The sequence below is a fragment of the Eschscholzia californica genome, unplaced genomic scaffold (genome assembly GCF_041429995.1).
Source record: "Eschscholzia californica isolate CP2 unplaced genomic scaffold, dmEscCali1.0.p SCAF_6, whole genome shotgun sequence".
In the NCBI taxonomy this organism is placed as follows: domain Eukaryota; kingdom Viridiplantae; phylum Streptophyta; class Magnoliopsida; order Ranunculales; family Papaveraceae; genus Eschscholzia; species Eschscholzia californica.
The window spans coordinates 38,536,985-38,562,232 of NW_028238483.1; the positions used below are offsets into that span (position 1 = coordinate 38,536,985).

Consider the following 25,248-nt stretch of genomic DNA (forward strand, 5'->3'; position numbering starts at 1 on the left):
CAAATTGTGTGTATATATATACATATATATAGGGCTACTTTTTAGTTGGATGAGCGCACATCTAAGCCAGCAGCCAACAACTGGTTACTCAGTTGGTTGTGTATGTATTCTGAAAATTCAGAGGTCAGAGGTTTGATTCATGGTGGAGATGAAATCTATGGTTTATTAACTTGTGTTAAGTTAAGGGGTATAAATAAAGTAAAGGTTGGAATGACTTTCAAACTTTATAGAATAGTCTAAGGGTTTTTTTATTTGACTTTAGGATCTAAGATGTCTTTGACAATTTTTATATAAACTTATCCCGTTCATGTATTTATACTTATGATGTGTTAATGAATGTAGTGACTCTTGGAGGCAATAGGGTGACACTTTCTGGCCGACAATCTTCAACCTTCAATTTGTTTAGTTCTACTTTCTCCTTTTTCTCGTCTCTCTTTTCTACCCTCAGTTCCGGTAAAGGGAGTTTCCCTTCACCGAAATCTGATATGGAATCAGGGTTGGTAACCCTAGATCCAGGTCTCTTCATCAAACCCTCAGTCCATATTTCTTCGTCTGGGATCAGACGAAGAAACCCTTCATTTGGGACCACTTATGATGTCTTTGACAAAGAAACCCTCAGTCCATACTTATGATGTCTTTGACAAAGAAACCTTTCATATGGGTTTTCCATAATTTTTGGTTGAATGTTGGGGTTTGAAGGTGGCGTCCCAATGTCCCCAAAATGGATTTGCCTTTTTTTGTCGTTTAACCCGAGTTTACCGAACTTTGTCTGAATTTTACACTTGAATTTTTCATTCACCTGTAATCGGATTTGATTGGTTATTGACTCTAAATTGAAAAGCTCGACGACATTAGCGCAATGGTGCACTCTACTTTTGAGTTTGACGAGTCGGGTCAAGCTAAATTAGCTTTGATTCCAACAATGAATATATTGCATCATAAATTGAAAAAGCTTATTAACTATCATTTCAAAGACATTTGGACCCAACAACATAGTAAAGAGGTTAAAGTCAAACTTATTATTTATACCTTTGATAACACAAGCTCAATAAATAACGAAATTAACCTCTTCAATATGTGACCTCAAGATTTTTTTGAGTTTAAATCAACATTATCCACCTTACCAAATGTTGACCTCTTACGCTCTTTATCATAAGCATATTAGATTTGTTTAGGGCTAACTTGCTACCCATAAACTAGAGTCTCATTACGATTGGGTCAAGATAGGATTTCTGGTGGTCATGACAGAGGACTTTCTTAAAATCAAAATAGGAGTTACAAGAACCACAATTCCCATAGGATTAGGAACACAAGATAGATAGATAGATATCCTCACATTATCCCTTCAATCATCATCGTCTTCTTCAGATGGAACATAACCAGAATAACATTAATCTCTTCATAACAGAAAACAAGAAAATCCACCATTAATGTCTCCTCCTGGACCTTCGCCAATCCCAAAAATCAACAACCCTAATCCAACCAAACCCCTTATATCTCTTCCTCGTCTTCATCCCCAAAAACCCACATCTTTAGTACCTGATTTCTTCCTCACAGCTCTCTCTGCCCTCTTCCTCTTCTCATCTTCCACTTCTTCTACCTCCAAATCATATTCTCTCTCCTTCAAAATCCCACCTTTTTCTTTCTCTCACAACCCTCGTCGCCTTCTCATCAAAAACCCTAATCTTATTATGTCTCAAACCAAATCAAACCCTAATCAATTCTCAACTCCACTTTCTCTCTCTAATTGGCTCAAATCCAGATTACCATCTGATTCTTTTTCAACTTGGGGTATCAAACCTGGTACAAAAAATGTTCATAATCTTTGGCTCGAACTTTCTGAAGGCGAAACTTTTCTAGTCGATTCAATACCTCCAATTCGAACTGTTCATGTAGTTTCAGTCAAAATATTCGATTCTAATGGAAGAATGTTAATTGAATCACATCAAGAATTAACTGATGGTACATATAGGGAAAGGAATCGACCCTTATCAGAAAAAATGAAACCCAATGAAACAGTTGAAGATGCAGTATTTAGGGCAATTAAAGAAGAACTTGGATCAATAATTAGGGTTTCAGATACTGATAAAGTTGTAAAGATTGTTAATGGGTCATATAAGAAGAAAATCGAAGAAAGGGTTTCGATTTCTTATCCGGGTTTACCAGCTTGTTATGTATTACATTCAGTTGATGCTTCAATTGAAGGATTACCAGAAGAAGAATTTGTTACTGAAGAAGATGAATATAATGAGAGTAGTGAAGTTGAAGTTACAGAGAAAGCAGTGAATGTGAGAAAGCATTTTTGGAAATGGGTCAGTCAGATCTGATTCAATTTGATCTTCATCTAAGGTAATGAAACTTGGAACCCCAAAGGCCCCAACTTATTATTGAACATATATATACCCTATTTTTTGTTTATGTTTGATGATTCAGTTTTGATCTTTAAATTTGATGTGTCATTAAAAGATTGAATTAGTATGAGAATAATGAAGTTTATAGATATAGATTTATATATGTGCTAAAGTTGAATACAAACTCATATTGAACTATAAGTCTATAATTGAAGTAATTTTTGCTTTCAGAGTTCAAATTTTATGCAGAAAAACTCTTTCCTATCTCGATTGCTTCTCTACAACTCTATTGTGTAAAAAGAATATTCACCATTTTGGTTTATGGTGTTTGTATGTTTGTTATGTCTCCCTTTAGCCACCAATAGATCAAACTAGATACAAGTACACACTACTGGATGTTAGAGCTCATTGGACCTAACTCGCTCAAAATGTGTTTGCAAGAAAAGGATTGCCCAAGATCTAATTGCCCAAGCAACGAGGAATAATGCTTAGGAAAACTATAGAAGAGACTACAAAAGTAGACCTAACCAGGGGGTAAACAGGAAACAACTGTCAATCGAGAGTGAAAAAGTTTATCAAGAGTGAGAAAGAGAGTTGACTCAGAAATAGAGACCGTTGATTTTGGCACGTCTGGAGTAGACTTTGACGTGTAGCTTCTTCTAGCATTACTCAAATGCTTATGCCTGCCATGCCAATAGGAGTCACTCACCACTCCTCTATGGACAACTGTTGTTACGGAGTACCGACAACCTTTCCCTAAAATACTAGCTCTGGCACATGTTAGAGAGCATTAGATTTGGACCTAACAAAAGTTGGCTTAAAGGATTACTTTCTGCATTCTGCACAAGCGAAGCCAACAACGTCTTTCCATATGGAGTTATCAAATGGATTAACATGGCACAAATTCTGGAAGAAAGTACAGGTTGCTCCGAGGGTAAATTTTTTCTTATGGAGAATTTTTCACAATGCACTACCCACAAAGAAGAGAACACTCAGGTTTAGGGACCATACATCAAAAACATGTACATGGTGTCTGGAAGAAGATGAGAATGTTGATCATATATTCAAACGGCGCAAAATGGCGAAAGAAATATGGGCTTCTTATTCCTTAGACATAAGGATTGCCGATGAGTCAAGATTCGTTGATATACTATGTGAATGGATTGAAAGAAGCAGAGAAGAAGATGCAAGTATGGAGAAACTTTATATTGTGTGGTTTATATGGAAGGCGAGAAATAAATGGTTGTTTGAAGGAATAAAACCGTCTATTGGAGGCATTATTCGTGCAGCAAAACTAATGCACAATGATTTTAAAGATACCGACAATGGTCCCAATAGACTGACTAGAAGGGAGAAGAATGACGAAACGCCATAGGTGTGGCAAGCACCGAAAGCAGGAGGAGTGAAATTCAATTTTGATGTTGTCTTCATTCATGGAAAGGCAACAACAGCAGTGGTGTGTAGGGACTCTAATGGAAATTTTGTAGCAGCTGAAACTAGTAAGATTGCGGCATCTTGTTCGTTAGAGGCTGAAGCAAAAGCGGCACAATTGACATTGAATTTAGTGAAGTGAAACAAGTGAACCAATTTCCACCTATTGTTGAAGGTGATGCGATGGTGGTGATTAATAGTTGTCTATCGACCGAGAAGAGTATTTCATGGAGAATTCGTCCAATAATGACTGATATACTATCCGAACTCAATAAACTACATGATATAGAATTCACTTACTGCTCAAGAAATCTTAATTGTGCGGCTCATACTCTATCAAAAGAAGCTCTCATATCAAATGAAAGTAATGTAGGGAACTCTAGTCAAATTCCAGTTTGTATTGTGAGCCAGTTGGGGGCAGATAAACCCCAACATTAACTCTTTTCCATGCTAATACTCAAAAATGGAACTATAAGACAAACTCATTATTTCTTATAGATCTCCTCTAAAAGCTCACTGAAAATTCTATACCGAACTTCTCAACCTGGCCACAATTCTTAAACTCAAAAATAAAGTCAAACTGAAATACTCGTTTATAAGATTTTATGGAACACCTTATGGCTTTCCCAAAATTTACCCTTTTGTATTTTGCCAAGTTATTTTTGTCTGTTTCACAATTTGTAGTTGGGTTGAGTTTTTTGTTGAACTCTGTTGAAGATCTTAGTAACCTACAGAGAGAGGATTGGAGGACAGTAGCTTGTATAAGGGACAGAAACAGTCACAATTGTGTGCAATAACTGTCACGAATGTTCATGAGAAACCGTATTCTGCAATTGCTCCATGAAATTATTGCAATTTTCACAAGACGTTGCGAATCCTTGTGTTTATGGCGGCACCAGTTAGGGGTGGAAACCTTAGCAATTGCAAATGGAAAGGAAAACTCTCACAAATTTTTTGTACAAATCAAGTTTAGTAGAAAATTTAGTACGTGATTAGTCTAGCATGCCTTTCTCTTTCGCTTTTTGTACAAAATACATGGAATTTTCAAATTCATCTTGAAAACTAATCAATTTAACCAAATGATTAATGTGATAATTGTTAGAATATATATATTATAGTTAGGGGTTGTTTAGTAATTTGCCCTTCAAGGGCCTTTTAGTCTTTTATGTTACTATATATTTGTTCCTTGTAAAACCTAGTTTCACTAATGAAAACCCTTGCCTCCATTAGAGTATTTCTTTCATCTTCTTCTCTTTGAATATTCTTATTGTCTTCAACATGGTATTAGAGCCTTTAAGATTTGAAGATCTAGGTTGGTAATATCACCTTCAAAGCGGTCATGGTAGGTTAGTGGTGATTATTGGCGATTTTGGATTTTGGTTTTAGAAAGGAACGATGTTGGTAGTTTGGAAATAATTGGCCGTTTCCACTATTGGGCGGTTTGGTTTGGAGGTTTGGAATTAAATTGGCACTTTTCGTTTGGAGGTTTGGAATTAAATTGGCACATTTGAATTGGCCATTTTGAATGGTGTTGTAGTGGTTTGGAATTAATTTGTTGGGTGGTTTGGTTTAGAGATTTGGAATTAATTGGCAGTATTGAAGGTACTGTGGTTTGGTTTGGAATTAATTTCAGTTTTGAAGGTATTGTGGTTTGGAATTAATTTGTTGGGCGTTTTATTTGGGGGATTTGGAAACTATTGGCGGGTTTGAAGGGTGATTTTCTCTTCGTTTTTGCTATTCTCGTCGCGGATCTGGTATTGCTATTTCACACTTCTTCTTCTTATTTGTATTTCTTTAGCTAATTTGTTTGGTGGTGTTATTTGCTTGGTTATATTTGGTATTGAATTAAATTGAAAAATGGAGGGTGGAAAAGATAATTCATTGCAAGCTATTAGTGTAAGGTTGAATGGTAAAAATTACTCATATTGGAGTTTTTTGATGAAAAATTTTTTGAAAGGAAAATATTTGTGGGATTACATTGATGGTACTGTTGCTCAACCAATTGATAGATCGAAAGAAAATTTTGCTGAGTTATCTAGGGTTTGGGAAGCAAACAATTCGAAAATCATTACTTGGATTAATAACTCAGTAGATAACACTATTGGATATCAGTTGGCGAAATTTCAAACTTGTCGTGAGATGTGGTTTTACTTAGCCGATATGTTCCAACAGTCGAACTTTGCAACACAGTATAAGTTAAAAGCTGATATTAGAAATATGGAACAAAGAGATAAGAGCATTCAAGAATTTCACGCTGCAATGACTGATCTTTGGGATCAGTTAGCTCTTACAGAATCTGAAGAGTTGCAGGCTTGTCCTCCTTATATTGCTCGTAGGGAGGAAGGTCGTTTGGTTCAGTTTTTGATGGCTTTGCGTAGTGATTTTGAATCAATTCGTAGTACAATTTTGCATAGTAAACCACTTCCCTCCATTGCTAAAGTTGTTAATGAGCTTATGGCTGAAGAGACACGTCTCAAGTACCAAGCAAGGAAAGACATTATTCAAACACCTACTGAAACAGTGTTAGTTGTTCATTCGAAGCCAAATCAGAATCATCAGAACAAACCTCATACAAAAGTTGCTATGGACGAATGCAACTTCTGTAAGCAAAAGGGTCATTGGAAGGCTCAATGCCCCAAGTTAATGAACAAGTCGCAACATAATCAGAGACCTCAAAAGCCTTTTCAGTATAACACCGCAGCAGTTATACCGCCATCTGACTCGTCTGGTTCTAGTGGTTCATCTTCCTCTGTGCCCAAAACTGATAATGTGGTTGATCAATTTCAAATGTTTCAGAAATTTCTTGCTATGCAGCCACATGCTATGTCCACCTCTGCTCCGCAAGGCCCATTAGCTCCTAAGCCTTCTAGTACTCCATTAGACTCACTCTCAGATCAGTTTCAGAGATTCTTAGGCATGCAACCTCATGCCTTGTCCTCTTCTGAAGGTTTGTCTTCTCTTATTTCTTCGTCAGGTATGCCTTCTTTAGTTTGGATTTTAGATTCTGGCGCTTCTCGTCATATGTCTCCTGAGTTATCATCTTTTGTTTCATTAAAGCATATATCTGATCTTCCAGTCCGAACCGCTGATGGCACACCAATGTCATTAAGTGGTATTGGCTCTATTGTCACACCTAATCTATCTCTTCAGAATGTTCTCCATGTTCCCAAACTTACTCTAAATCTTGCTTCTATTAGTCAGTTGTGTGATTCGGGATGTTTAGTTTTATTTTCTTCTACTGGTTGTTATGTACAGGATGTACAATCCCAGAAGCTGATTGGGACAGGCCGTAGGCATGGGGCATTATATTTTGTAGAGGAGCTGAAAGTACCTGATGTTGCATCTTCCACTTTTGACTTGTCATCCTTCCGTTTGAGTCCTTCATCTTCTAGTTTTTACTTATGGCATTCTCGTCTTGGTCATGTTTCAGCATCTAGGTTGAAATATTTAGTGTCTACCGGTGCATTAGGGGATTTGCAAGTTAAAAATATTTCTGATTGTAGTGGTTGCAAACTTGCAAAATTTTCCGCTTTACCTTTTGCTCCGAGTCTGTCTGTTTCAGTTAAACCTTTTGATCTAGTTCATTCTGATGTATGGGGTCCTTCTCCTGTTCCCACAAAAGGAGGTTCTCAATACTATGTTTCCTTTATTGATGATTACACTCGTTTTTGTTGGGTTTATCTTATGAAACATCGTTCTGAATTTTATGATATTTATCAACAGTTTCGAGCCTTAGTTACAACACAATATTCCTCTATCATTAAGTGTTTTCGATGTGATTTAGGTGGGGAATATACTTCAAATAGGTTTCGTGAGTTGCTTGTTATGGATGGAACTATTCATCAATCTTCGTGTACAGATACTCCTCAGCAAAATGGTGTTGCTGAAAGGAAACATCGGCACATCGTTGAAACTGCTCGTTCTTTGTTATTGTCTGCCTTTGTTCCTAGTGAGTATTGGGGTGAAGCTGTTCTCACTGCAGTAAATTTAATTAACAGAATTCCAACTTCCCATTGTTCAGGTTTGTCTCCATTTCAAGCATTGACAGGGCATGCTCCTGACTACTCGTCCTTAAGAGTATTTGGGTGTACTTGTTTTGTTCTTCGTCCTCATGTTGAGCGTAGCAAGTTATCTTCTCGTTCTGCCATGTGTGTATTTCTTGGTTATGGTGAAGGTCAGAAGGGTTATCGGTGTTATGATCTAGTTGCTCATAAATTTTATGTCTCTCGTCATGTTGTATTTTTAGAGCATATACCTTATTTTTCTATTCCTGCAAATGCTCATGATGTGACTCCCTCTAACCTAATCCATATTGATCCTTTTTCTGATGTTTGTGATACTCCTACTACTGATGTTGAACCTGCTGCACCTGATGTTACTGATGTTCCTCTCACTTGTGATGTACCTCCAATTCCTACGACTGACCAAGCTCTTAATGAGATTGCACATCCACCTTCTCGTTATCCTCATCGTGCTCGTAAGTCCACTCAGTTACCTGATTTTGTTTATTCTACCTTTTCTCCTTCTTTTACTTCTGTCTTAGCATCTATTCATTGTCACTCTGAGCCTTCTTCCTATAAGGAGGCAGTTGTTGATCCTCTTTGGCGAAAGGCAATGGCTGAAGAACTCTCTGCTTTGCATAAGACTGATACATGGGATTTGGTACCTTTGCCCTCTGGTAAACGTACTATTGGTTCTCGTTGGGTATACAAAATTAAAACAAAGTCTGATGGGTCTATTGAGCGGTACAAAGCAAGACTAGTTGCTAAGGGGTTTTCGCAGGAGTATGGGATGGACTATGAGGAGACTTTTGCTCCGGTTGCAAAAATGACTACTGTTCGTATGCTTATTGCAGTTGCTTCGGTTCGTCAATGGCATATCTCTCAAATGGATGTTAAAAATGCTTTCTTAAATGGAGATCTTCAGGAAGAAGTTTATATGAATCCTCCTCCTGGTGTTCCACATAAATCTGGAGAAGTTTGTAAGCTTAAGAAAGCATTATATGGTCTCAAACAGGCACCGCGAGCTTGGTTTGAGAAGTTCTCACATGTAGGTACATCTCTTGGCTTTGCTTCTAGCAATCATGATTCAGCTCTTTTTGTCAAATATAGTGTTGCAGGTCGCATTCTTTTGTCGTTGTATGTTGATGACATGATTATTACTGGTGATGATATTGATGGTATTGCATCTTTGAAGTTGCAGCTAGCACGCCAATTTGAAATGAAGGATCTAGGCACTCTCCGTTACTTTTTGGGGATTGAAGTAGCCTCTACCCCGCAAGGTTACCTTCTCTCTCAGTCCAAATACACTACGGATATTCTTGAGCGTGCTCGTATCAGTGATACTCGGACAGCCGACTCTCCTATCGAGTCTAATGTTCGTTATTCTTCTACAGATGGTACTCCTTTAGCAGATCCTACACTATATCGTACTATTGTTGGCAGTTTGGTTTATCTCACTATTACTCGTCCAGATATTGCATATGCTGTGCATGTTGTTAGCCAGTTTGTGGGTTCACCTACTACAGTTCATTGGGCAGCTGTTCTTCGTATTCTGAGATATCTTCGAGTTACTTGCTTTCAAAGTCTCCTTCTTTCATCGACTTCTTCCTTGACTTTGCGAGCATATTCAGATGCAGACTGGGCGAGCGATCGCACAGATCGTAAGTCTATTACAGGTTATTGTGTATTCTTGGGCGATTCTCTTATTTCTTGGAGGAGCAAGAAATAGACTGTTGTATCTAGATCATCTACTGAAGCTGAGTATCGTGCTATGGCGTCTACGACAGCTGAGATAGTTTGGTTACGTGAGTTACTTGCAGACATGGGTGTTTCCATTCCAGAGGCTACTCCTATGTATTGTGACAATCAAAGTGCTATCCATATCGCTCATAATTCAGTCTTTCACGAACGCACCAAACACATTGAGATTGATTGTCACTTTACTCGGCATCATTTCACTCAAGGCACCATCAGTTTGCCGTTTGTCTCGTCCACTATGCAGATTGCTGACTTGTTCACCAAGTCACACTCGGTTCCACGTTTTCGTTTCTTAGCTAGCAAACTCTCGATGCTTTTCAACACCGCACCGTGAGTTTGAGGGAGGGTGTTAGAATATATATATATATATATATATATATATATATATATATATATATATATATATTATAGTTAGGGGTTGTTTAGTAATTTGCCCTTCAAGGGCCTTTTAGTCTTTTATGTTACTATATATTTGTTCCTTGTAAAACCTAGTTTCACTAATGAAAACCCTTGCCTCCATTAGAGTGTTTCTTTCATCTTCTTCTCTTTGAATATTCTTATTGTCTTCAACAATAATTTCTTAGGTGTAATTAAGTAACTAGTAAGGCCATGTTTGGCACGCGGGAATCGCGTAGGAATGGAATGTGATTCCTGGGAATCACATTCCCGACTATTGTTTGGCTCGCGGGAATGCAGGGGGAATCCTATTCCTGGAGGAATGGGATTCCCCCGAAATGGGGTAATAGCAAACCGAGGGAGGGGGGTGGGTTTGTGATTCCCATTCCCGGGAATGATTTCATTTAATATTTTTGGACAAAATAATCCTTGATAAAATATTAGAATTCTCATAATATTTTTACTAAAAAAATTTAAAAATCTAGGGTTTCAACTACCACCATACCAAACACTCTTTCTCTCTCCCACCCCCTCTCTCGCTCAAACGTAACTCTCTCTCCATATCTCTAGTTTTTTTTCTTCTCTCTTGCTCTTTGTTCGTTAAAAATCAATTTCATAACGTTTAAAAAAATTAGTCGAGACCTTATTTATTTTAAATAAATCTTTAAATACAACTTAAATTAGTGTATTACGTTATTATTTCATATCTATAAATTTGAATAGACAATACTATTTAAAATATATATAACAAAGTTGACCTATAATTTATGTAGTTTGAGTAAAAGGATATAACAGGACTTTCGTAAAATTTACATTCCTATTCCTACACAAACCAAACAACAAGTTAGGAATCCATCGGGAATGGAATTCCTATTCCTGGTTGAACCAAACATTAAACCAAAATAATCTGATTCTTAGGAATCGCATTACGGGAATGTGATTCCCGGGAATGACATTCCATTCCCGCGCGCCAAACATGGCCTAAAAGACATTGCTGGCATGGCTTTGAAGAGATCGATAATGGGATTCAAGCTGCCATGGTTTTCTAAATCATTCTACAACACTTTGACACTTTTTTGCAATAATGTCCGACATTTTAAGCCTTTCTAAAAGTATAACCATATTTTTCAAACAAATATTTGACTTGATTTTCTTTTATACTTTAAAGTTTCTCGGACGGGGAGAAATAATGAATTTGATTTTTCTAAGTATTGTAAGAATTTTAAACTTTTTCGGCAACTAAAAGCACAAAAACAACTAAATATACCAAGAATGTGTATATATCAACTTGATTTTGATCAAGCTGTACGTGACTTGGAACACAGGAAAATACCAGCAAATGTATTTATGGCCTAATGCTTGAACAATTTTTTCAAAAAATGAAGAAGTGCATAGAGAGAGAGAGCTAAACAGAAATGGACCCAATTGTAACACAAAGCCTCCATCAGGACAATGATAGGGCAGCCGAAAACCGTGGCAGTGAAGTTGGTGTGAATTGAGATTCAATGATTGACCCTTATCTTGTTTCATCAAGAGAGAGAAAGTGGCATGAATCCAACCGTCCAATTAAAATTCACGCCCACTGAGCCTACTTGTTCAGTGGCCTGGACATTTTCCTTTTCTTTATTCAACTACTCTTGCTAAGTAAGGTCTATCAGCCTTTACATTTTACCTAAACCTTTTATAGATGCTTTTATACCTCTCATTTTTATTGTTTGTTTGGGCTATTTTTTGTGTGGAGCCCCCCAACAATGAGAAATGGTATTTAGGCAGTTCCCACAGGTGACAGGACCACCTAAGTCCCAATTTCTTAGCATGTGTGTTTGTAAGCTGTTTTTCTCACATCTTTTGTAACCATGTTTTTTTTTTTGTCTCGGTATTTACAAGACTTTCTTTTCAATATAGTGGTTTATTGATATATATATATATACTACAATACTCAAGTTGAAGGACCAACTTTACTCTACTATCTGTTCTCTTGAAAACGATCGAATACATACTTTAAATCGTTCCAGTTACATGCACAAATTATTCGGAACATCAATTTATACTAATGTAATTTGTATAAACTACTATTCTCGATCTACAAAAATTCTTGATACTGGTCCCCGTAATCATGCTTTGAGAATCAGATGAAAATCACTTGTATATATCTCTACAGGATAAGTCGAAAAAAAAGAGAAAAGAAAAGAGAGAATCAAGAAAAGGGGAAACACAAAAGGACCAAATTGTGCATGACTATAAAGTATGTATCTAGTAGTTCCATTAACTAAACTCCACAATAATTAAAAGTGGAAATATGGAGGAGGGTGAGAATGAAAATTTCAAGATTCCTTGGCAAAGAAAGCTATTGATGACTTCTCTCTCTCTCTCTCCTTCATCTTTCTCTTTATCTACTGATTTCCCTCTCTTTAACTCTCTCTCTCTTCATTTATCTTTCTACTTGGAATCTCATCATCATCTCTCATCTAGTACTCTTCCTTGCTTTCTCATGCATATACAAAGTAAGATCCAAAGCTGCAAAGCAAACATGATAATTCATCATTTTATCCTACTTTTTTAACTATGGGATATTATCGCACTACCCAGAACCGGAACAATAACCTACCACTACCCGTTAATATCCGAACACAAATTAAATAAAAACCGATTCGGGTAAACAAGTACCCATTGACACAATTATTCTAGCTACACTCCATCTAAGTTAAACAGACTTGATTCATTAATAGAAAACAATATTACAGAGATGTATACTAGTTTTATCTCTAAATAATCCTATCTATACTAGCTTTATCAGACTATTAGTTATTACAAAGGTGGTAGGGGGACTCCCTAAACCCTACTCTCAAGTGTACTCCCTCTCGCATGGAGAAGGCCATTTTAGTCTTTTCACATTTTTTTGTCAGAGTGAAAAGACCAAAACACTATCCCATGTGAGGGGGAGTACACTTGGGAGTATGGTTAGGGAGTCCCTATATCATTTTTGTAGTTATTAACCAAATAGAACCAAACAAGAGAAAAAAGAAAGTGACCTCTAGAGAGATACTAAAAATAAGTCTACGACAAGTTCAATAATTATAAGCTAATTATTGTACAATAATTATTTGTCAACAAAGCTGCTACACGTACCACCTACATCCTACCGCCTCTATGACTGCCCATATAAGATAATGAGTAAAATCGTCATTTTGTACCTGTGAGATCACGATTTTACCCTTTTATCTTATATGGGCGGTCATTGAGACGGTAGGGTGTAGACGGAACAAATAACATTTTCCATTCATCAAATGGTGGTAGAACACTGACTCCCTTGCTTAGAACTCAGAAAACCAGTTCCAACATTAGAACCAAAATCCATAATAGTAACACAATTAACATTAAATCGATATCTACCAGATACCCAAGTTCCAACTTTCCATCTCAGCCGTCCATTCACTTTTAAGATCAAAACTAACTTACCAACCGTTTGATCTCGACTAACTTCATAACCAAAAGATGGGGCAACAGGAAGACCAATACCCATTAAAGAAGCACTCAAAATATTACTATCTTCATGACCTTGATAAAATGGGGGTAAAGGTTCATCAACTGTTATTTGTTGTCCTTTATATGAAGCATAAACTTGAAGTTGATCATAAAATATACCCACCTTGTTGTTAGGGTTTTTGGAAACTAGGGTTATTTGTATGGAAGAATCTAGAAGGTGAGGACCTGAAAAATTAAGTTGATAAATATCAGCTTGTCTAAGGAAGAACTCTGGTTTTGTAGGTCTTAAATAAATCCAAATAACAACAACAATAGAGAGAATGGTAGTGAGAAAGGTAAAGAAAGAATATAATAGTTTTTTGTTGATGAAGTTTTTAACTTGGAAACCTTGTTTGGCACAGTGTTTTGGTGATCTTATGAGAAGTTGAGACATTTGCAGTGGGAAAAAAGTGGAGAGAGAAGGAGTGAAGAGTGAGAAGTGAGAGGAAGTTAGATTGATATTGAAGTAGAAGTGTGGGGGTTTAATATTGGAATATTTCTTATCTAGATCCTTAAAATATGGTATATACTATTGATGCATCCTTGTGTCCATGAAAAAGCTTTAGGGTTAATTTTTGTTTGGTCCCCATATGTGACCCATTCACCATTTTAATTTTCTAGTTTGTCCAACATGCTATTTTAGCTCGTAACGAATGTTTATTTTTTCCGGAGTATCATGTGCACAAAGGATTTTTACTTAATTTATGACATGTTGACTCACATTTACTTTACTAAAAGACAAAAGATTCAAAGTTTGATTACGATCTGGATCGTTATTTTACCTGAATGACTCTATAAACTAAATCAAGATCTCCTAGTTTTGCCCTTCTTTTTTCTTGTGATGTTTCTTCTTTCTTTGTCTGTCTTCTTTTTCTTTCTCTCCATCTTCCATAATGGGGGTGTTCAAAACAATAGAACATCGGACAAAATGGGGAGAGGAGATGTTGAGGAAGGAAACACATGGAGATTTTAGTTCCCATACCAAATAGATGTGTTCTTTGCAAAAGAGAGAAATATCAGATTACCAACAGATCCAGCATCTGGCGATCTCTCATTTCAAGCTTGCTATCATAACTTCTCTAAGGTTGGAGACAAATAACAGAATTTTTTACAAAGAGCTATCACAGGAGAATTCAGTCATAAGCACAAAGGCCTTGTTAGACTATTGAAGCTATAATGAAAAATGGCATTCTAACAGCCATGTTTTTTTACTTTTGTGGTCGGCTCCAATTGGTTAGTCTATGTGGACAGAGAAATGGGTTGGCCAATTTAATCTGGCCACATCACTATTCGGTCTTTGGTCAGTTTCAATCGGGTTAAATAGCGTTACGCCTAATTGAGATGCCTTTACTATATAGTCATATATAACTTTCTTATTTTGTGTGGTCTTATTTTATTGCTATCTTTCCTATTTGGAAATACAATAGTTATCTCCGAAAGAAGAAATAGATGGAGACTTACAATAAAAAGACAAAGGGGGAAAAAGAGAGAAAATGATGTAAGTTAGAGAGCAAGTGTTAAAGTTATGATCATCTAACACAAAAGGAATTCGAAATGAGTATAGATGACCTAGCTAGATATTTTGTTCTTGGTTATTAGAGTAGTCTTTTCGTATATCGAGTTATTCCCACAATAAGATGGGGGTTCGTTTCGCAATTGGAAAGTTTTATAAGTTATGCCCATACCTCTTCTTTTTATCTGCCTCCCGCCGCCTCGCTATTCTTCTCTGGTAAAAAAGTCATTGGTGGGCGAATTCAACTAAAAAAATTGGTTGAATGTCGCCGACAGGCAGTCTTTTGCCGGAGAAGACAGTGGAGGGTTGGTTAAGTCAAATTTGACTTAACTATTGACCTAACTGCGTTAATTATACCGTATTGTCTAATTCAAATGGGTACTGCCTTCTTTTGCTTGCCTTGCCTATAACCAAAGTTTTTATGAAGAATTGTCTTTAGGTCCAAGTTGAATACCCAAGGCAAACCTTAGCCGAACAGGGTAAGCTCAAAACCATTATTACGATGAAAGATAAAAGGTTCAAACAGAAACGATATAAATCCCGTTAAAGTTAGAGTAGCCTTGAATTTGCATTAGGTCTATGTGAAAACACAACACCTCTTTACATACGTTGAGAAAATAAATGGGATTCAATGTTGGCTATTGAATCAGCTGTATACCAATTTTACTTGGCTAGCTTGTGGTAGAGTGATAGTCCACTTCACTTTTTCTTTCTAAATTTTGTCCGTCCACATATTTCAGCAGAACTTCTATCGGGATTGTAACTGGACAAAATCCCGATAACAAATGGAGCCTTGTATATGATAGTACTACTTATAACTTATGATCGAATAACAATATGGAAAGAAGACAGGGTGAGGGGTGTGACTTTAATAACACAATAAACTAGCAAAGGGCTAAACTAATGCATGCATAAAGCAGCAATTATTTTTCTAGAAAAGGCTTTTGACCGGCAGTTTAGCTCTTTGTGGAGTGAATTGGTTTAACTTAAGTATTAGTATTATGTTTAAGGGAGAAAGATTGTTTAGAAGAAAGATTTAAAAAATTGAAAATGGTACTTAACCAAGACATGGTCCGAAAAGGCGTTAAACTTTAATTTGAGGGCGAAAGTGAAAATCGGACACTTAAAGAAAAACCCTCCTAAATAAAAAAAAAACTAAAAAAAAAGTAGTGGGTGCCCTTTTGTAAAACTCGTTGTGCTCAAATTGAAGTGTGCTCTTTTCAAACCATATTCGGCCATGAAGTTGGATTAAGTTGCGTCACTGTAAAAGAATAGGGAAGGTGGGCGAGAATAAAATTTCGGAAGAGACTAATCAATAGTCAATATTTTTTTATAGAGCAAAAGCTACGAAAGAACAACAACATCATTCTAATTTACAATTATTGGATAAAAGCTCTATTTATAGTGGCTAATCTTCGATAAATACCAATTTCTGTCGTAGAATCTGCTGTGATAAAAGAATCATAATCAACTTTTTGCTTGATTATTCACTATTTTTTTTGGAGTACTTCCTTAAAAAATATCTCTTTACATAAACCAGATGTACAATAATAACCGAGTTATACTTTTTGTAGTCCAAGAGCATCTCCCACAAGTGTCTCAAGAAAAAATTTGAAATTCTTTTATTAAGTTTTAGTTGAGATTAACTTTCCTAGATGGCGAAATAAAGATACTCTAAATTTTGTGTCTCTAGTGGATCTCCAAAACAACTTCACTTGATATATATGTCATTCTTAAATTTAATAAGAAAGAAAAATTATGAAAGAAGGTTTTATATCAGTATAAATCTTTAAGTGTCATAATTACTTCAAGATCACCTTAGAATTCCGAATAGAGCGCTCCATAGAACATGGTTTGGGGTTCCGATAAAACACCCCATTGAATGTGGACTTTTAACAAAAACTAGGAAAATATTGTGTGACACTAAATTTTAGAAATTGAATGTTCCATTAGAGACGTTGTAATATAGGACATGTGTGTCAAATAGAGGGCACTAAAATAACATGATTACATATGGGTCTCGTGTTATATATATGTATATATATATATATATATATTTGCAATATGCATATTCATATTGGGATCAAATATAAATAGAACAATTTTCACAAGCTTCTTATTTATTTAGTTAAGATGATGATAGAGATTGGTGAATATCTAATTAGAAACCAGAATCAAATAGGTCTCTCTTTTTAAAATAATTGAATAAGTGTGGAACTAATCAATCAAACTAGTGATATATATAGCTCTTAAATGACTCCTATCTCTTTCTATCTCTCTCTAGATTACTATCTATCTCTTTCAACATATAAAAATTGATGTAGTAAGAAGTACTAGTGGTTCAATATGTGTTAATGATTTAGGTAAACTTTTATTCATCTTTTCAGGTTGTGGGGTAATATGGCTTACTTTTATATTTGAGATGTGCATAAAAAAGCCAAAAGAAACAAAACATGGAGAATCTATAAACTCATCTTTTGGAGGCTAATGGGATTCATCTCATGGCTATGTGAGTTCCATCTTTGTCCCTATATTGTTCTTTTTTTCTACTTCTTTTTAGATAATGCTTATCGTGAAATAGCCGTGTACTAAACTCAAATGTATAATATGTATTCGTCCAATCTTATTTCACAGAGAATCGTATAAATTTATACTTAGTATTGTTATTGTTTTGGCTCTCTGGACGGACCATATGGTAGGAGTATGAGTTTTTATTTCTAGTGAATGTCTAATGTACCTAAAATTTGTTTGTAGCTTACAACTAAACTTGAGATTCACGTATTAAGCTTGATAACTTTGCTTGTATATTCTTGATTTCAGGTCTTCTTCAAGTGATGTATATCACCCCTATCCACTCTCAGAGAAGGGTCGTCTTTGATTTTGACAGAAGGCTCGTCTTTCGTTCTGATATTAAGGAACTTTTACATTTTTATTTTTTGTCTAAGTCATAGAAACCGATCTTATGTAATCATTGTCCAGTGAAGAGATATACATATTGAGTGACTATTTTTTTTAGAAATGATAGATACAAACTAACGAACCGATGGATGCCACGTGGAATGTCCTCCACCATTGGTATACTGATCAGTTTTTTTGGGGAGAAAATTGGTATACTCATTCTACAATCAACTAGTTGCATATTTGCTTTCTATAAAGCTGGATCTGGGACCTGCCTTTTGGTATCTTCAGTAGAATATTACAGTCTGGGAGATGAATGAATTAGTGAGAAGGTTTGAAAAATAGGGGGAGTTTAGCTTTTTGAAACTTTAGCTTTGGAGACCTTAAATCAGGAAAAAGTTGGTCTATGGCCAAACCCTAATAACCCTTCCCATTTCCCATTCAACTCCTCTTTCTTCCTCTTTTACCGTTAAAAATCTATTTTAGTTAGTGCTTAAATTATAGCTTTCTAGAATGTGACCCAATAATGTATCAGATTATCGTATTGTATTTTTTGTTGCAATTCATCCATATTCTAAACTTGATGTGCCGAAATCTCCAACCTTAATTGACTTCATTTCTAAACTTAGGTGCTGTTTGTTTTTCGAATTTTTCAGATCTGAAATCTGAATTGGGATCAATTCAGATATCAGGATGTTTGTTTTTTCTATGTAAGAAAATCTGAAATATTGTCTGAATTGTATCATGGTCTGAATTGGCTGAAAAGTAGCCTACATTTTTCAGACTTGTTTTCAGACTTCAAAACAAGTCTGAAAACTAAGTTCAATGGCTGAAATGAGTTAAATACCATTTATACCCCCATAAATTACATATATTTTCAGTCAAATATCTTATTTAGCACCACCACCACCGACGACCACCACCACCGACGACCACCACCGCCGACGACCACCACCACACAGATCACCACGACCACCCACACCACCACCACACAGATCCACGACCAACAACAACACCGAGACCACCACCACAAAGATCCACCACCACCACCACCACCGACACCACCACCACACAGATCCACACGACCACCAACAACACCAAGACCACCACCACCCAGATCCACGACCACCAACACCACCACCCGACCACCACCAACACCACCCAGACCACGAACACGACCACCAACACAAACCCCACCACCACCATAAGTACAAACCCTACCGCCACCACCCACCAAAAACCGAACGCCACCACAGAATACCACCACTAAAGCACAAAATCCTTGACTATTCCGGAGGTTGATTAGATTAGAGAGAGAGAGGGATTGAGAAAGGGAAAGACAGAGAGGAACCCTCGCCGGATCTGGCGAGGGTTCCACTTCGACAATCTGTTGGTGAGAGAAAGAGGATTGAGAGAGATAAGGAGAGAGTGTATCCCTTGCCGCACCTCCATGATCGGACTTCCGTCGCCTGACTTGTTTTATGAAGGAGGGAGAATGGTGTAGAGAGGAGCCGGCAGAAATATGAGAGAGAAAAATTAGGTTTAGTTTTTTCTTTTTGTTTTAGACATGGAGAGAAATTAGGGTTTAGGTTTTGGGTTTAGGTTTTGTTTGTCTAAAATATGAAATAAGGGTAAAAATGTCAAAAATGTAATTCAGATTTATCAATTCAGATTTACAAAACAAACATCTAACTCACGATATAATTCAGTCAATTCAGATTCAGCTAATTCAGATTCAGACTTTGAAAAAAAACAAACAGCACCTTATTTACAAGCTTAACTGCTCCCTTAGTTCACCACAAAAAATTTATAAACTAGTTAAGATTTAGGTTTGTGGAGAAAAAAAATGGACCTAAGTAGTAAATTTAAGTGTCCGCACTATATGCATCCTAGAAAGTACATTATTTAGGAAAATAATAAAAATGCGTGATCGAGAGTAATAGACTTAAAGAGGTATACTCCTAGCGTCTCACATGTTGAAGATGTTAACGTATCACATAACAGCATCGTTCCAAGTATCAAAATAGTCTGCTTGCATGATTAATAATTTTGACAAAAACTTAAAAGTATTCGACTATACTATGGCGGTGAAAAGCTAGCGAAGATTAGTTGAAGTTCAACTCTTGTATTAAAATCCCAAACACAAAATTAATCTTTTTCAAGATAGACCCCATATTTTTCTAACTTGCAAGTGAAAAGATATTATACTTTTTCTTCATTTGTTTGATATATAAAAATAAAAGCAGATTCACATTTTCATTCTTCCCTTTTGACTCAAAAGAAACTTTTTTGTTTTTTCCTATTTCATGTTTCTTCTTGCCTCTTGCTTTTTTTTTTTTTTGTTGAACTTTCTTGCCTCTTGCTAGCATGGAAAAAACCACAGACCAAAAGGAAACGCCTGTAAGATTCAAGCCACGATTTGTTGGAGTGAAAGGAAAAATATGATGGGGCGCCTTTAGTGAAAACGAAGGATTACTAGAGAATTTCCTATAAACCATTATTCTTTTGATGCCTCTAATTTAAGATGGAGCAGCTTTAGCACTGCAAAATCAATTAGAAAAATACTATAGGCGCCTCCCAATTTTCATAGAGCCCGCCTATAAGCTATAGCAAACTGGGGGGCTATAAAATTTCCCATTACTCAAAATAAGTTTAAAACGAAAAGCCCAAACATTTTTCAATATACTAATCCAAAGTGATTCTTATACACACAAACTTAGGTGAGGATGAGCTCATAAAAAATTTGGTGATCCAAATATTCTCATATATCAAGAGTAATAGTCTGCATAACTACTATCTCGACTAAGGTGATGTTTGTTTTTTTTTTTTGTCTGAATCTGAATTTGTTGAATCTGAAATTGCTAAATCTGAATTTGCTGAATCTGAATTTGCTGAATAGTTTTACAAGTTAGCATGTTTGTTTTTCAATCTGAATTATTATGTCTGAAAATTAATCTTTTACATTTATACCCTTCCATATAAGTGTTTATTTTAAAGCACCTAGAATGTTCATAAAAAACATGAAACCCTAACACCATGGGATGATCATTCCAAATTATTTTAAGGGCGCCTCGGAAATGGTCCTAAAGACAAAGTTCTCAAACCCTAACTCCACCATACTTGCATTCTTCTCTGGTCACAATAACTTCCAGAGAGAAAAAATGGGTGAGAGACAGAGAGATGGATTTAGGGTTTAATGGAGAATGAGAGAATTTTGGGATGATAAACATCATAGATTGCTGGTATTACTGAAAATATTCTTCGTATTCTCCATCTTTTAGTTCCCCTCGTACTCTCTCCAGCGCTTACTTCTCCAAGATGATTCAAACAATCAGATCTACTTGAAGATGTTTAGGGTTTTGTTTTGTTTAAACCCTAGCATGATCTGGGGAAGTTTCTTCTGTAAATTTTCCTTTTAGGGTTTTATTTTTCTTTAATAATTTATTTCTAGATCTTTCTCCAGTAAATCTAGGGTTTATTTTATGAATGAAAGTTGATTTTTTTAGCAAGTTGTAAAGATTCTTTTATTTGTCATTTGTGGTGGTGATGGGCCATCGGTATTGGTCGTGACGAAAAATCGTCGGTGGTGGTTCTCCGATAATGATGGCGGTGGGGGATTGCCGGTGGTGGATGATGGGCAGTGGTGTTGGAGACATTTTTAAAAATTCAACAGGGGCATAAATGTCATTTCAGACATTTCAGACACTTCCTTTCAATTTCAGACTTGTTTTGAAGTCTGAAAAAAATGGACAAGTTTTCAGTCTATTCAGATGTTGAAGAATTCAGCCAGCTTTTTCAGATTTCACCAATAAATAAAACAAACATCTGAAATCTGAATTGGGTCCCAATTCAGATTTCAGATCTGAAAAATAAAAAAAACAAACAGCACCTAAATTCTGGCTAGAGTATATGGCAAGACAGGATTTAGAGATAAAAAATTTCCATCCAACTCGAAAACATAAGAATCTGAAAATAAATTAGTTGAGACTTGAGATGTAGAATACAAGTTAATATAACATTAGTTTAAGATTGGTTTAGAAAGAGGCTCAAGATTCATGGCTTCTATTATCAAGGTGTCTTGGTATCTTCATTTAGGAACTTTGAATGAAAAATAAATACAATCATCTCCTTACTCAATCAAAATTAATTATACCTTAAAATTTGATTCAACATTATTAAATTGCTCCTAAAAAAAGTTCAATCACCATTAATTGGTTGACTTACATTATTTATTTATATATTGAGTACATTTAGATCTCATTTTTAATTTTTACACTTTCGCCCTTCCAAGGGCTAATTAAGTGGAACTCCTAAGTTTTTTGCAGTGGCAAAACGAAAAGAATTTAAAAGGAAAGCCATTTAAGCTGAAATAAATGCTATAAGCTTGTAGACGTATGGTAAAGCTAATCAATAAAAGTTTAGACATGTGCACTTATTAGGCGCCTGTAGACATGGACTTTTATAATTTTCACATTCCGCCCTCGAAATGTCTTTGTTTTCACATCGGTCCCTGATCCTAACTAACTTTTCTCAACAACTTCCTAATCTAATAACTCCCTCCATGGCTCCATATATCTATAGACACCACATCTTCTTTTTTTTTTCCAGTAAACCATGATTTCATTCATAAGTGAACAACACGAAGATACATGGTATAATTGTTATTTCTCTCCTCAACTTCATGAGAGTTATATAAGTAAAGTTCATAGAACTTTCGAATATAAAAGTGTTCCATAAAGGGATAGACACCCCATCTTTTGACATTTATATATCTTTTCTTACATTGTGTTACACCATCTTCCTCATTCATTCAGTCGTATTGACTAACAAAGATGTTAGATCTATATTTTTGTTTGATTTCACACCTGTAGTTTGGTGAGTCCTATCAGACTATTAGATTTGTTATTGAAATGTAAAATACAACCGATATCACACACCATACACCACACAAGATGTCACAATCTTAATTTTGTGTGTTTCTTGTACTTTTTTATGTTTTTTTTTTTGTTAAAGATGTATTTTTTTATGTTGTTATTTGTTTTATTTATTTTACTATTTCTCTAAGCATTTGTCCAAAAGCTGGTTCTTTCCATAATTAAGCTTGCCCTTTGCCTTTGATAGACACCTCAAAATTAAGAAAAGTTCCTACTTTCACCAACTAATAATTAAAGGGGACAGAAATATAGAAAGTAATAGAAGATTTAGAGATAGGAAGTTGATTTTATAAACTTGTGATATATTAAAAAAAAAAAAACAGAAAAAAAAAAAAAAAAAAACTACTCTATATATCAACATCACACTCAGGTGATCCAAGCAAAGGAACTTGACCTAAAAACCCTTTCTTAAACCCAACTAACATATCACATTTCACAATCACTCCATACTTCCCACTCTTAAACCCACCTGATAATTTCCATCTTAACTTCCCTAACAAAACCAACCTCAACCCTACCACCCCATAAGCTTCATCACTTACCAATCCATTCACCACCTCTGGACTTACTGGAACCACCGCACCTCCACCACCCAATATCGGAGACAAAGCCACCGTACTCTTCTTATCGTGAAACAAATCGGGCAAAGTCACAGGAGGCGTAATCGCTTGGTTTCTATAGGATACATAAGATGAAAGATGTTCATAATATATTGATACCCTTTTGTTTGGATTTCTTGAAACTATTGTGAATTGCATAGTGGTTGATATAAATGGTGGTGAAGTTGTGTTTAGATCATAGACGGCAGCACCTACCACAGTGAAATGAGGCCTGTGAGGGCGGTAAACTAACCATACTATAAGTGTTGTTGTACCGGCTAAGATGATAAAGATGACAAGAAATGAGCAAAGAAAACGAGATATATCGTTCGATTTTGAAGCCATTAATGATGCACCCTTAGAGGAGGAATCTAGGGTCATTTTTGGTTCATTTTCATCTACTTTGGGTTCATTTTCTTCTACTTTGGGTTCATTATCTTCAGCTGCCATTAGAGAGAAAGAAGTTAAAGGTTTATATAGAAGTTAGAGAGTACTGATTAGATGAGAAAGAAAGAAAAAGTGTGTGTTTGAAGAGGAAAAGATAAGTGGGTGGTGACAAAGCAGGAAGAAGAGGAAGAGAATCTGACCACAGTTGGAATAAAATGAGAGAAAGATAAGAAAAGAGAATTAGGTCTTCTTCTTTAAAGTTGGTTTCTTTTATATCTTCTTTTAATGGATTCTTTTTTGAATAATTTTCCCCTTGTTGTCTTTTTTTTTTAATTTCTTTCTTCTTGCTTTCTGTGTTTTTCTCTCTTTTTTTAACCCTAGAACTTTCACCCAACTCCTCTTAGAAAGAACCAATTGTTTTAGAAAGAACCAATTGTTTTATATTTTTAGTCACAAGACTTGGGTGCTGTTTGTTTTTCTTTTAAGTCTGAATCTGAATTGGCTGAAACTGAATTGACTGAACTGAACTGGCTGAATCTGAATTGGCTTAATCATTTTGCAAGTTAGATGTTTGTTTTTCTAGATCTGAATTCTTAAGTCTGAATCAGGAATTTGACATTAATACCCCTCTTTCATATGGTTGCAAACAAAATCCAATTTCTATTTACACCTTCTCCCTTGCCCAAATAAAAAGAAAAATAAAACCCTAATTCCTCTCCTCTTTCCTTCTATCTTCATCCCTGGAAAGTGAAACTCTAGGGCCATGTTTGGCGCGCGGGAATCGCGTGGGAATGGAATGTGATTCCTGGGAATCACAATCCTGATATTGTTTGGCTCGCGGGAATGCAGTGGGAATCCTATTCCCGGGGGAATAGAATTCCCTCAAAATGGGGTAATAGCAAACCCAGGGAGGGGGGTGGGTTTGTGATTCCCATTCCCGGGAATGCTTTGTTTTAATATTTATAGACCAAATTATCCTTAATAAAATATTAGAATGACTATTATTAAAATCGTCCTCCACACAATATCACATCTAAAAAAATTAAAAACCTATGGTTAGCCACCACCATAGCAATACTTTCTCTCGCTCAAATGTAACTTTTTCTCCCTCTCTAGTTTTTTCTCTCTTCTCTTTTTCTTTTTTCATTACAATCGATTTCATAATGTTTAAAAAGAAAAAAAAATTAGCCATGACCTTTATTTATTTTAAATAATTTTTTTTAAATAATTTTTTTTAAATGGTCAGCGTCCCTCGAACCTTTGACCTCCGAAGTGGAAGATTATACCTTTTACGACTCCAACCAAAGGTTGTTGGCATTTTAGATACTATTTAATTGGTGTGTCATGTTACTATTTCATATCTGCAATTTTGAATAAATAATACTGATTAAACTACATAATAAAATTGACGTTTTATTTATGTAGTTTAAGGATATAATAGGAATTTTACAAAAA

General features: G+C 35.7%; 3 protein-coding genes across 3 annotated transcripts; 1 reads left to right on the top strand and 2 right to left on the bottom strand.

Moving 5' to 3' along the window:
- The first annotated feature begins 1,201 nt into the window (after positions 1-1,201).
- LOC147534581 (RING-H2 zinc finger protein) lies at positions 1,202-2,590 on the top strand. Its single transcript, XM_086649343.1, has one exon. The coding sequence runs from the start codon at positions 1,431-1,433 to the stop codon at positions 2,325-2,327; it is 897 nt and encodes a 298-aa protein (XP_086505469.1). The 5' UTR covers positions 1,202-1,430; the 3' UTR covers positions 2,328-2,590.
- A 10,047-nt stretch (positions 2,591-12,637) lies between these two features.
- Positions 12,638-13,978, bottom strand: LOC147534582 (Late embryogenesis abundant (LEA) hydroxyproline-rich glycoprotein family). Its single transcript, XM_086650887.1, has one exon. The coding sequence runs from the start codon at positions 13,854-13,856 to the stop codon at positions 13,221-13,223; it is 636 nt and encodes a 211-aa protein (XP_086507013.1). The 5' UTR covers positions 13,857-13,978; the 3' UTR covers positions 12,638-13,220.
- A 9,095-nt stretch (positions 13,979-23,073) lies between these two features.
- Positions 23,074-24,190, bottom strand: LOC147534583 (Late embryogenesis abundant (LEA) hydroxyproline-rich glycoprotein family). The gene has a single exon (XM_086650902.1). It carries the CDS (start codon positions 23,854-23,856, stop codon positions 23,155-23,157), a length of 702 nt encoding a protein of 233 aa, XP_086507028.1. The 5' UTR covers positions 23,857-24,190; the 3' UTR covers positions 23,074-23,154.
- Between the last annotated feature and the right edge of the window lie 1,058 nt (positions 24,191-25,248).